The sequence below is a fragment of the Scylla paramamosain genome, chromosome 31 (genome assembly GCF_035594125.1).
Source record: "Scylla paramamosain isolate STU-SP2022 chromosome 31, ASM3559412v1, whole genome shotgun sequence".
NCBI lineage: Eukaryota > Metazoa > Arthropoda > Malacostraca > Decapoda > Portunidae > Scylla > Scylla paramamosain.
The window spans coordinates 10,593,817-10,606,316 of NC_087181.1; the positions used below are offsets into that span (position 1 = coordinate 10,593,817).

General features: G+C 49.1%; 1 protein-coding gene across 1 annotated transcript in view; it reads right to left on the reverse strand.

Annotated features, from left to right (window-relative positions):
• Positions 1 to 11,398, reverse strand: part of LOC135116323 (serine protease filzig-like) — a 19,802-nt gene extending 8,404 nt beyond the window's left edge. Inside the window, 9 exon segments of the mRNA XM_064033676.1 lie at positions 1,331 to 1,519; positions 1,758 to 1,940; positions 2,076 to 2,389; positions 2,494 to 3,852; positions 4,138 to 4,182; positions 4,184 to 4,362; positions 4,730 to 4,952; positions 5,303 to 5,388; positions 11,191 to 11,398. Coding sequence (XP_063889746.1) covers positions 1,331 to 1,519; positions 1,758 to 1,940; positions 2,076 to 2,389; positions 2,494 to 3,852; positions 4,138 to 4,182; positions 4,184 to 4,362; positions 4,730 to 4,952; positions 5,303 to 5,388; positions 11,191 to 11,398 — 2,786 coding nt within the window.
• Positions 11,399 to 12,500: the final 1,102 nt, after the last annotated feature.

Below are 12,500 nucleotides of genomic sequence, written 5' to 3' on the forward strand. Positions count from 1 at the left end.
TTTCTACGTCCTTTTCTTTTTTAATCTTTCTTCTCCTAATTCTATTTACGTTTCCTTTGTCCAATTTCCTTGTGAGTCCCGCAGCAGCAAGTGTGGCGGGGCGAGGCGGGGCGGGGAATGGATCGGCACCACTTTCACTGTGGATTGTCGTGCAGAGAGAGAGAGAGAGAGAGAGAGAGAGAGAGAGAGAGAGAGAGAGAGAGAGAGAGAGAGAGAGAGAGAGAGAGAGAGAGAGAGAGAGAGAGAGAGAGAGAGGTGGGGGAGGGGGACGGGGGAGGCGAGCTGAGGTGAAAGGTAGGGTGTGGGAGGCAGAGGGTCGCCGGCCTGACACAAAGCTACTTGGAAACCTGCGAAGGGAAAGTGGAGTGGGAGGGAGAGGACAGGAGGGAGAGAGCGGGGCAGGGAGAGTGAAGGAGAGAGGGGTGGAGGGAAACAGGAAACGGTACACAAAACACATTACTCGCTTGGTAACGCTTCATGCATGACACTTTTTGCTCGCTTGTCTCCGTCACCCGTGTGACGCCTCCAGCTTTCTCTCCGCCCCGCCCACACGCCCGCACGCCCGTCCCTGGCGGTGGGCGACGCGAGGGTTCTCTTCGCCTTTCACGCCCCAAATACTGTTAGTGAATGACATTTCCGGCATCATTATTTATTTTTTATATAAATAGAATATATAAAATACAATACAATAGTAGAGGATCTCTTGAAGCAAGAGTACTTATAACAGCACAAAGGTGCTTACGAAGAGTCTCCAGTGCTGGGAGACCAGGAGTGGCGGCTGTGAGCAGCAGGTTGTAGCAGTGTGTGTGTGTGTGTGTGTGTGTGTGTGTGTGTGTGTGTGTGTGTGTGTGTGTGTCTGTGTGTGTGTGTGTGTGTGTGTGTGTGTGTGTGAGTGTGTGGTCCTGCCGATGTTGCCTCACAAAGAAACAAAGTGGGAGTTGAGATGAGCAGCGGCGCGTGCAGTGTGTGTGGCGGCAACACTTGTTAAGTACTGGTGATGGCGTGGATCCACGCCAGGTAGTGAGACACCCGCACGTACACGCCAGGCACGCCAGGGTGGCCGCAGCCGATACCCCAGGAGACCAGGCCGGCCAGCTGCATGGTGCCCTCTGGTCCGGGACACACCAGGGGGCCGCCGCCGTCACCCTGGAGAGAAAGAGGAGAGGGAAGAGTCAGGGGTGTGAGGGGTGGCGGGGAGAAAGGAGAAATGGTGGCGAAGTGCCACCGTTGCGTCACGGCACGGAGTACTGCAGTCTATGGACTCACCTCGCACGTGTCGCGTCCAGGCTCGCCGCCGGCACACAGGTTGCCCTCGTGCAGGTTGAACTGCGCCCCAAGCCTGGTCTGCCTGAGCCTCTGCGTGCACTCCCTGCTGGCGAGCACCGGCACCTCCACCTCCTTCAGCACGTGGCTGAACTCTCCCTCGGTGCCGAAGGCGTCCTTGCCCCAGCCCGTGGCGTGGCACCGCTGGTGGAACTGTGCACCCTCCTCCGGCAGACAGATGGGCGTGATGTGCGGGCTGCGTGGGCGGGAGGGAAAGTGTTAACGTCATGATTCGCCCCCATCTCACACAAGAGAAAGCTATATGCATTAATAAGACAAGGAGAGAGAGCTGTTCACTGTTAGATTATTTCTTTGATGACTCCCGTGGTTCTTCTCCCCCCCTCAACTCTGCACCACAAACCCTTCAGGAGCTCTGGGCGGCGCGGGGCGGCCCTGCACCCCCGGCTGCGGAACGCTTTGCCTTTGACACTCACTTGTTGGCGAAGTCCACGTGGCTCTCGAGGCGCAGCACCGCCAGGTCGTTGTTGAGGTTACCGGCGTAGAAATCAGGGTGAGTGTAGAGTCCCGTGACGCGCATCTCAAGGTGCTTGTAGAACTCAGACTTGGCGGACACGTCCCATTCGCCCAAGCGAACCTTGAGGTCGGCAGGGTTCAGGCTGGAAGGTTGTGCAAGGTGAGGGGTGAGTGGTGAAGCAGCGGCAGTGTATATAGGGCAGTTAAAGGCAGCATTATAGAGGCACTGGGAAGACCACGGCAGCAGCAGACGCTGAACACTGTACTGGTATACTAACCCGTCCACGCAGTGAGCCGCCGTCAGCACGTATCTGCTGTGGATCAGCGCGGCGCCGCACACGTACATCATGTCCCTGTCCTTCCGCTTGAGGATGGCCGCTTGCCACGGGTACTCGCCGAACTCCGTGTCTCCCTCAGAGAACACCACGCTGGGGTTCTTGACGCGGCCCAGAAGTCCCTTGGCGTTGCGGCGGCCACAGGAGTACCGGTGCGGCTCCTCGCGCGCGGCGGAGCGGAACACTGGGCGGCGGCAGCACACATGGTCGAAGCCGCAGGTGCCGCCCCCCTCGGGGGTGAAGCCGGTCAACTGGCGCTGCGGGAGAAAGGAAGGCGTTAGAGTCACCCCTCAGAAGGTGCTGGCAAAGGAATGGCACGGCTTGTGCCGCACCTCAATTCAAGACACATGTGATTACTTACTCCTTGACGGGGAATGGCGGCAGCAGGCGCAGGCGAAGGTGTGTCTTCCGCAGTCTCCTCCACGGGCTCCTCAGCCTCCACGTCCCTCCTGACGCGGGACTCTTCCTCAGTCGGGGTGGCCTCGGTCACAGCCTCCTCGGTCACACCCTCCTCGGTCTCGGTCTCCACCTCCTCAGTCAGGGGCTGCTCCGTCACCGTCTCCGCCACGGTCTCGTCCAAGGCAGTGTCGTTAGTGGTCTCGTTGGCGCCGCTGACGTACACCCTCTCGGCAGACAGACCCAGCACGCGGCCTCGCCTGACGGCGCTCTGCTGCGGCTCCTCCGTGGCGGGTTGTTCCTGGACCTGGTCTGTCTCCGTGGCGTTGGACAGGATGTCAGATTCTTGGTTGCGGGCGTCCAGGAACTGTCTGATGTCGCTGGTGAAGGGCAGCACCACGTCGTGGGCGGCGCAGAAGGACACCGACACACACTGGCAGTCCTCGCGGTAGATGGGGTCAGCGTGTGAGCGGAAGAGGGTGTCGGGCACCGTGTTCATGGGCTTGAAGCCCTGCTCGATCTTGCCTGGCCGGAAGTTTTGCGGCTGGGTGACGTGAGTGCCCTGCGAGGAGGAGACGCTGCTGGTGACGCGCACGCGAGTCTCGTGGCGCTGGTGATCTTGGCTGAGAAGGTCCTGGATGTTGTTTGCGCCGTGGGGCTTGACGGATGACTCCTGGCGCTTGAAGACCTGCTGGGATCCCTGGATATAGTAGGGGTCGTCGTGGTGGTGGGCGGCGTTGGCTGCGTCGTCCTTGTACACGTGGGTGTGGGTGTGGGAGTGGTGCTCCACAATGGTGGGCTGCACGGACTCCTTCACCGTCACGGTGTACGTGTGCACGGGGTTCACGTAGGCTGGCTTGGGTGCCACGTAGTCCACCTTCTGGGCCAGGTGCACGGGCTTGGCGGGCACTACATAAGGCCTAGGCGCCACGTAGGCGGGCTTGGGCGTGGCGGGGTGGTAGGAGGGGAGCAGAGGGGCGTAGGTGGGGTTAGGGGCGGTGTAGGAGGAGCCAAGGAGTCCGTGGTTGTCTTTGGAGGGGTATTTGGGCTTGGTGCTGCCCGGGAGGTAAGGCTCCAGGGCGGATATGATGCCCTTGAAGGGGGAAAAGGATGCGGCCTTCGTTGGGGTGTACTGGTGCTTCCTGTTGGGGTACGGGGGTGGGGGGTAGCCGCCATAGGTGCCTGAGGGCTTGGGTGCAGGGACGCCGTAGGAGCTTGAGGGCTTGGGGAGAGGAACGCCGTAGGAGTTTGAGGGAATGGCCACGTGCTTCGGGGGAGGCCCATAGTGGGTCTTGATGGGCCCAGAGAGCTTCCTGTTGTTGCACTGTAATGAGAGCAAGGCTTGGTGAGCACCGCAGCAGCGTCAGTACTCGAGGCTGTACTAGCATCGATAGACTGGATGCGATACTGACAGCTTAAAACACAGAACCAAAAACAAAGACAAGAGAAGAACAGGAGAAAATAAATCATAAAACATGGAAAGAACAGATAACAGTAATCTTATTTTATCTTTTTTTTTTTATTGTAATGAAGATATGACAATATATTTACTACTACTTGTTAACTACGTGTGGGAGGACGATACGGAAAGAGACCAGACTCAACTTACGTTAATCCCGATGCCATAAGAGCAAAGCTTCTCACTGATGCCCAGGGAAGCGCGCCTCACGGTCCCCGCCCTCCTCGGCCAGGGCCCGCAGCTGCTCCTCCGTCAGCTCGCCGTGGGGCTCCAGAGGCAAGCACGTCCACGCCGATGGATCTGGCTGCCGGTGGTGCCTCTTGATTGTCTTCCTCCTCAGGACTGACGGAGACACTGAAGGTGGCTTGACCTTGGCTCACCGGGGTCTCCTCCTCGCCCTCCGTGCCCCACGACCACTCATCAGCAGACACACACGCCGCCGCCAGCAGCAGCAGGCACAACGCTGCTGTAAGGCAGACCATTCAGCTCGTGCCACACGCCCCCCACCACCACGTGTCGTCACGCCCACACCGCAAAAACAAAAACGGAAAAAATCGTTGCAATACTCACTTTTAACTATCATCTTCGCTGGACTTGTATGGCACCAGTGTTGAAATAACTTAAATAAATAAATAAAACTGCCGTGAAGGCGATGCCGGCACCAGCCCTGCTCTTCTTGCGCCGCGACGCAACACAGTGACTGGTTCTGTGGCGCGGCGAGGTTTATATACCCGCCGCTCACCACTGTCTTGCGCCGCCAACCTGTCACCTTCTGCCTGCTCGCTGCACCTTACCAACCAGGATTTCCGGATGACCCGCTGGAGGATGCGAAGGGACAGGTCAGCCATTCCCTTCTCTACGCCACGGAGATGGGGAAGGGAAGGACGAGAGAGGAACCAAGGTGACTCAGAGCGAGGAAGCAAGAGGCAGCGTGAGGGTGGGATGTTTTGCCGCGAGTCAACGACCTGAGAAAGAAAGTGTGGTGAATTTGTGGCTTTAATACCATGGGAGAGAATTACGCGATGCGACCGTGTACATCCCGCTGCTTGTTGAGAGAGAGAGAGAGAGAGAGAGAGAGAGAGAGAGAGAGAGAGAGAGAGAGGAGGAGAGAGAGAGAGAGAGAGAGAGAGAGAGAGAGAGAATCAAAGTGAGTTACCTCTACGTAAACAAAAGGATATAGTTGGTAAAGAACAAACTGAACACCTTTGTCAATATTACTCTCTCTCTCTCTCTCTCTCTCTCTCTCTCTCTCTCTCTCTCTCTCTCTCTCTCTCTCTCTCTCTCTCTCTCATCTTTCTCTTTCTCCACGCGGTACTTTCACTCTCGGCCGCACCAGTGTTGCCAGCGAGCGGTCACTGTTTACATCACGTGGCGACAGCGTTGAAGTGAAGCCAGAGTGAGCTGGATCTCATAATAGGGCAAGTAAAGCCAGAAACAGCCCAGTAAGGAGGACGAGCAACTCCGGCCACCACTCAAGTCACGGATTTCAAAACAATTGGTCCAATATTGACAAGTATTGTTAATGATCTCTTTTACTCTTGTGATCTTCATTCGTTCACTTTCAGAGCACAGTAGAAAGAAATTGGTTGTACAGACGCACGTTCAGAAAAAGAGAAAATAGAAGATTAGAACATAAGAATATAAGAAAATAAGGAAAGCTGCAACAAACCCTCAGGCCTACGAGTGGCCAGTCCCTGTATAAAACATACCTACCGTCTTCCACCTATTATTCCCATCCATAAATTTGTCTAATCCTCTTTTAAAGTTCCCTGTTGATCCTTCCTGTTGACTCGGCACTAACAGCTTGATTACTTGAGTCTTTTTCATTCATCCACCACTCCATTTCAGAAACAATTTCCTCCAATCTCTTTTAAATCTTACTTTATGAAGCTTAAACCTGTTATTTCTTGTCGTATACTGATTACTGATACGATTATGTTTACTAAACAGCACAATAATTTGAGACCGCAGTACTCAAATAAGTCTAAAAAACAAATAATGTAGCAGTAAAATTGTTAATGAAAGTGAACAGAGAAATATCATGGGGTCTAGTAAATGAGTTATTGAAATTCTGTACGATAATGAAAGACCGCAGTACCGAAATAATTAAAGAAAAAAATATATATACCAGGAAAACTTTAATAAAATTGACAAATAAATATTATAGCGTCTACTGAATGAGTTATAAAAATTATGTACGCTATTCGGAAACTAATACCAAAACCAGTCGTAAAAAATATATATATCAAACAGTGAAAGCGTATTACAGAGTATTAGCGTGTACTGAATGAGTTATCGTAGTTATTTGTAGTTATTTGTTGGTGGCACTGCACGTAGAGGTGAGCATTAGTTGGGATTCACGGAACGCGTCGATAAAAAATAAATAAATAAATAAATAAAAGTAGGATAAAAGATCGTGTTTAAAGAGAGCTTGGTTTGAAGTTTATGTTTGAAAATTGAATGTATGCACTGTGTTTTGTTTGCTCGTTTCGTTCGTTTGCCATAGTTTCCTTTGATGTTTGGTGGTGTTGATTAGATGGTGGTGCTCTCTCTCTCTCTCTCTCTCTCTCTCTCTCTCTCTCTCTCTCTCTCTCTCTCTCTCTCTCTCTCTCTCTCTCTCTCTCCTTCTAATTTTTTTATCTGTCTGTATGTCTGCCCATTTATTTGTCCACCTCTGTGTGTGTGTGTGTGTGTGTGTGTGTGTGTGTGTGTGTGTGTGTGTGTGTGTGTGTGTGTGTGTGTGTGTGTGTGTGTGTGTGTGTGTGTATGTATGTGCTCCAGTAGGCTTAGGTAACAGGAGCTAGGTAGGCCTACCCTTACCGCATCCGGGATTCCCAAAGCTCAAATACTCTTTTAGGCAGGTAGATAGATTCCTCACTTGTCCTCCTCCTCCTCCTCCTCCTCCTCCTCCTCCTCCTCCTCCTCCTCCTCCTCCTCCTCCTTTCCCTTGTTCCTCCTTCCCTCTCCCTCCCTCCTTCCTTCCTTTATCTCTCCAACATCACCTTCGTTCTCATTTGTACACTTCCTCCCTCCCTCCCCTCCCTCTCTCTCTCTCTCTCTCTCTCTCTCTCTCTCTCTCTCTCTCTCTCTCTCTCTCTCTCTCTCTCTCTCTCTCTCTCTCTCTCTCTCTCTCTCCTTCCTTATTCCTCCGTTCAATTTATTCCACTTTCTCTCTATTTTTCTCTTCTTGCAACACTTCCTTTCATTTTATGCTATCAACACTAAACAGACGTACTCATCTCTCTCTCTCTCTCTCTCTCTCTCTCTCTCTCTCTCTCTCTCTCTCTCTCTCTCTCTCTCTCTCTCTCTCATTCTGAACCTATTTTTAACCTTCATTTCTTCCTTATCCTTTCCCTTTCAATCAATCCTTCCTTCCCTCCTCCCTCTGGCCCTCCAATAATGGCTAGTCAGGCGCGCCCCTCTCCTGCCCCTTCCACCCACCCTCCCTCTCTTCGGCCCCCACTCCGCCCCCACCACCCCGACGGAACTTTCTCTTTCGGGACTCCCCAAGGCCACCGCTCTCCTCCGGCAGGTGTGAGGGAACAAAGGGATGAATAAAGAAAGGAGGAAGAGGAGTGAGTGTGCGCGAAGGAAAAGAGAAGGTGAGTAAAGGAAGTGAAGAAAAGAAGGTAATATATAAGCATACAAAGGGAAGAAAGTAAGATAGTGATATTAGAGGTAGATAAAGAAAGGAGGAAGAAGGAATAGAGAAGAAAAGGAATGGAGGTAATATGTAAGTGTACGAAAGAAAGAAAGAACAAGATTAGGGATGAATAAAGAAAGGGGGAAGAAAATTTAAGGAAAAGTAGTGAAATGAAAGAAAATAATAATGAGGAACTGGAGTGTAAGTATAAGTCAAATAGATTAATAGATAAATAGACAGACAGACGGACAGAGAGACACACATATTACCACTATTTTGTGCTACCTTAATGATCCCTTTTTTACCTTCTTTTCGCGACCTTCATCACCACACAGTTCCTATGCCTCTCTCCCTCCTTCTCTCTCTCTTCTTCCCTCCCTGGCCCCCTACTCATGATAATTAACCTTCTTCATCCCTCCCTGTCTTCTTCTCTCCCTGCTAATGCTTTCATTGTGAGCTGTAATTGCCTCACTGTTCTTGTCACTGCATGAGGAGGAGGAGGAGGAAGGGTCGGCCATGCAGAACACACACACACACACACACACACACAAGGAAAGACAGTGAACCATATTCTGAAACACTTCTGTCCGCACCCCGACTACTTTCAAAAGCCTGTAGTTGATGATATGCGGGTTTTTAATGGTGTTTTAATGGTTCTAGTGACGAATCAGCATTATCAACATGAGAAACACTCAACCCGGCTAATCAACTGTGCGGCCTTTGAAAATAATCATTGTGTGAGAGAGCGATGCGTCTCAGAATACCGGGTCAGTAACGTAAGGATCCTTCACTTGTTGTCTTCCATATCTTTCGTTTCTTATCTTCCATACCTTCCATTCTTATCGGAAGCGGCACTGAAGGTCATCTTGCACCAATATCTCACAGCATTAACGATTAAGAAGTCAAAAATTGTCGAAAGAAGCATTTCCTTCACTCTTCCCCAAAAAGCAGCGGCTCCTCGTGAGTCGTGACCTAGTTTTGTCGGCGCGCTAAGTGAAAACAGTTTATTAATTCGTCTACAAGTTCCAGAGGTGTTGATTGTTTTACGGTGCGTGGTTAGGTGAGCTGGCGTCACTTCCGCTCATTTACTAACATTAAAACGTCCCTGGAAACAGCCCGATTGTGTGTGTGTGTGTGTGTGTGTGTGTGTGTGTGTGTGTGTACTCGTATTAGCTAGGATAGGTTAGGTTGGATTAGGTTGAGGGTAGGTTACACTAGATCAGGATAAGTTAGGTTACTTTTGGATAGGTTACATTAGGTTACGTTAGGTTAGGGAAGGTCACGTTAGGATAGGTTAGATTAGATTAGGTTAGTTTAAGTTAGGTTACCTCCCATAGCAAAACGTCTATTTTTTCTCAACAACACACATCCAAAAGCAAAATATGTCACTGCCTTACCTTAGACTACATTTTTCTTCACTAACTCTACCTCAAGCACCTACATATATCTTCTTACACCACTCATATATCTATTACTTATTCCAACACTCTGCACATCCCACATATTACTTCGCCAACAGATCATATTCACTTCAGTCAGATTTGTTGGTTGTCGTGGGTAAGGAGCTCCAGGCGTGATGCAACCAGTGACATAACAGCCTGTAGTATCCGGGAGTGTACATGAGAAAGAGAGTGAAAGTTTGTGTGGGTGTGTAGGTGAGTGTGTGTGGGAGCAAGAGGCGTCTTAGCTCTCCCCCGGTCTCTCTCTCTCTCTCTCTCTCTCTCTCTCTCTCTCTCTCTCTCTCTCTCTCTCTCTCTCTCTCTCTCTCTCTCTCTCTCTCTCTTTCTTCTTTCATTCTTTTCCGCACGTCATTGCTGTTGTTTCTTTTCTTTCTTCTCTTTATTGAAACGTGTGTGTGTGTGTGTGTGTGTGTGTGTGTGTGTGTGTGTGTGTGTGTGTGTGTGTGTGTGTGTGTGTGTGTGTGTTCTACATACGTACTCTCTATTTGCAACTTATGTAGTCCACGTTTTCACTTTCATTTTCATTTCCCTTTTATTTTCACTGACTCCTGATCATCACTTCTACATCTTCTTTGCACCTTCATCTGCCTCCTCTCTCTCCCATTATTATAAGTTAATTAGTGCATTCTTTTTACCTGGCAGTGTAATTTAGCTTAATCAACCTCTATACTCCCATTTAATATATCTGCTCACTAACCTGTATTATACAATTACAAAGGGCAGCATTACATTAATCAATCATCACACTACCTGTTCGTTCCTCTCAGCACAGACTAATTGGCACATTTTTCTTACCTGGACAGCGTAATTCCATGTATTATATTCTACCAGCTCATTAACCTGTCTATTTTAATTGTGCATAGCCACCTAACCTTCGCCTTTCAGTCCTTCATTCCTCTCCTTTCACATCCATTACGTTTTTGTTGTTTTGCTCATATTCTTATTCCCCCGATTATGTAACCCGGATCTTGCCAGGCAGCCATTGACCGAACCGGATGTACAGAACCGCTGGATTCATAGTTCGCTGGCCTGGTTCCGTGACGCGGTGGGAACGAAGCAGGTTTAGCGGTTCGGCTTCAGTGTGTCGACCCTGATTGCTCGAGACAGGAAAGAATTGGTTCTCAGTGATAGATGAATAGAATCGACTCACTAATCAGGTTTTTAATGCTGAATCAATAGGGAGGCTTAGAATACTAGACAAATTTACAGATGGGGGTGATAAGTGTAAATAGGTTTTATATAGGGACTGCCACGTGTAGGCCTGATGGCTTTTTACTAGTTTTCTTAACACTCTCGCAGCTATACAAATTCTCCCCTTTAAGACTCATAACTTTTCAGACGCTATTTTTGTACCAAGCTCTCGTCATTATTTCTGCAGCGTGAAAAGTAAAAAAAATAACCTGCTTTCTCTCTTTTCTCTCCAGTGTCTCCATGCAGGCAATTTTTAGGAAGGTTACGAAGGATGACCACCGTAGGAAAAGTGTCCAATACATACCGTGCAGTATATTGAAAACTATAAATAGGACAGGAAAACTCAGGGAACCTCTCGTGAAAAGCTCCCTTGTATAGTCCTTGTGAAGAAGCCGCTTCTAGTAATACATTTCCCTACCAAGTGCGTGGTGAAGGCAGGGTGTGTTGCAGTGACGGAGATTAATGATTGTAATGATGGTAGTGATAATGGGAACAATGATGCCTTATTTGTGTATGATCTTGACATTGACGAGGTTAATTGTTGTGTTCTCTATCTCTCTGTCCCTTTTATTTCCTCGCGTATGCTTTTCTCTTTCTTTGCCACAATCAAAGTCATTAGGAACGAAATCTGTTGATGCTTGTTCTTCCTTTGTGTTCTTAAATTTATTTCTTTTACTATAGGAATGATTGTGTGTGTTAGTGTGGATGTAGTTTTGTATCTGTCTGTCTGTCTGTCTGTCTAGCTCTTTCTGTTTGTCTGCCTGTCTGTATGTCTGTCTGTTTCTTTCTACCTGTCAGTTTATCTTTCTTTCTCTTTAAGCTCCATAACCTCACAAATAAATTAACGATCTAAGATAAACCTACCACATGTTATACCAAGAATCTAAGTTAATACACGCCTTAAGTTACCCAACCTCTCGTTCATAGCATAACACTCAAGCTCCACCGCACCTCCCTCTTTCCTTTCCTTCCCGCTCCCTGGAGGTTTCAGATCTGAGCGGGAGTGAAAGTTCCCGGATGTGGAGTGCATTGTAGGCGTGAGTGACGCGTCCCACACCACGCAGTCCCTCTTGGTCCCCACGCCACCACACCTCGTCTTAGTTATGCCTCGGTGCATGCTTGCTGAGGCCTCGCGTTTGTTTGACTTATTCACTAGCATAATTAGAGGTCCTTCCATCTCCCCACCTCGTGTTTTCTTCTTTTTTCTTTTATTTTTTTCTCTCTCTGTTGTTGTTGTTGTTGTTTTATCTTTTTCTTTTCTCTCACGGAATTTGAACAGTTTTTTTGGGGGGTTTTCTTGTAGCTGTGAATGATAATTTTGTTTTTATTTGTGGTGGTTGTGGTGTTGGTAGTGGTGGTAGTGATGATGGTGGCGGTGGTCAGTTTATCTTTTTTTTTATTTGTGTTAAGATAAATTTATTTTTGTATGTTTTTTTTTTTATCTATATGTCGGGAATAATTTTCTTTTTATCTCTCTAGTTATCAAAACCAGTTCAAGATATACGCACACTATGGCTTTTGGTTCACAGGATTGTATTTCATTCCTCTTCACTTTGGATCGGTACTTCAGAGGACGTTGAAAACACGTGACGGAAACTTTTGAAGGGGAGCTGGATGGCGTGGCGCTGTGGCGTGGTGTGGCGTGGCGTGGTGTGGCATGGCTGGCGTGTGTGTGTGTGTGTGTGTGTGTGTGTGTGTGTGTGTGTGTGTGTGTGTGTGTGTGTGTGTGTGTGTGTGTAACAGTAATTTTTCAAGTAAGCATTATTTTATCTAATATTTCAGTTGCCATAGAATTTTCATGCAATTCCGATACGATTTTCAAGTGTGTGTATGTGTGTGTGTGTGTGTGTGTGTGTGTGTGTGTGTGTGTTTGCTGTTTCCATGCATCACAAGCTACACCGGCGATGCGTGGTGTTGTTGACGATGAGTTTGTGCGAGTGAGTGAGAGTGTAAGAGAGTGCGTTGTGAGTTCAATAGCATCACAGACCGTCTTTACATGGGTCGGTCAAGGCTGGCTGGCGGGAATCCTGAAGGAGCCTTAGCCACATGCGTCCCTTTCACCACCCAACTGCAGTAGGCGGAGGTGGAGTGTGGGGAGTGGGTGGACGTTGCCTGGCGATGGGGTATTCCAGCTTGTGACCCACTGCCCTGTGTGGCCTGACAAAGAGTACAGAGATGGAGAAGTGGAGGTTGTGTCTTGTGTTTTGCTAGATGTCGCT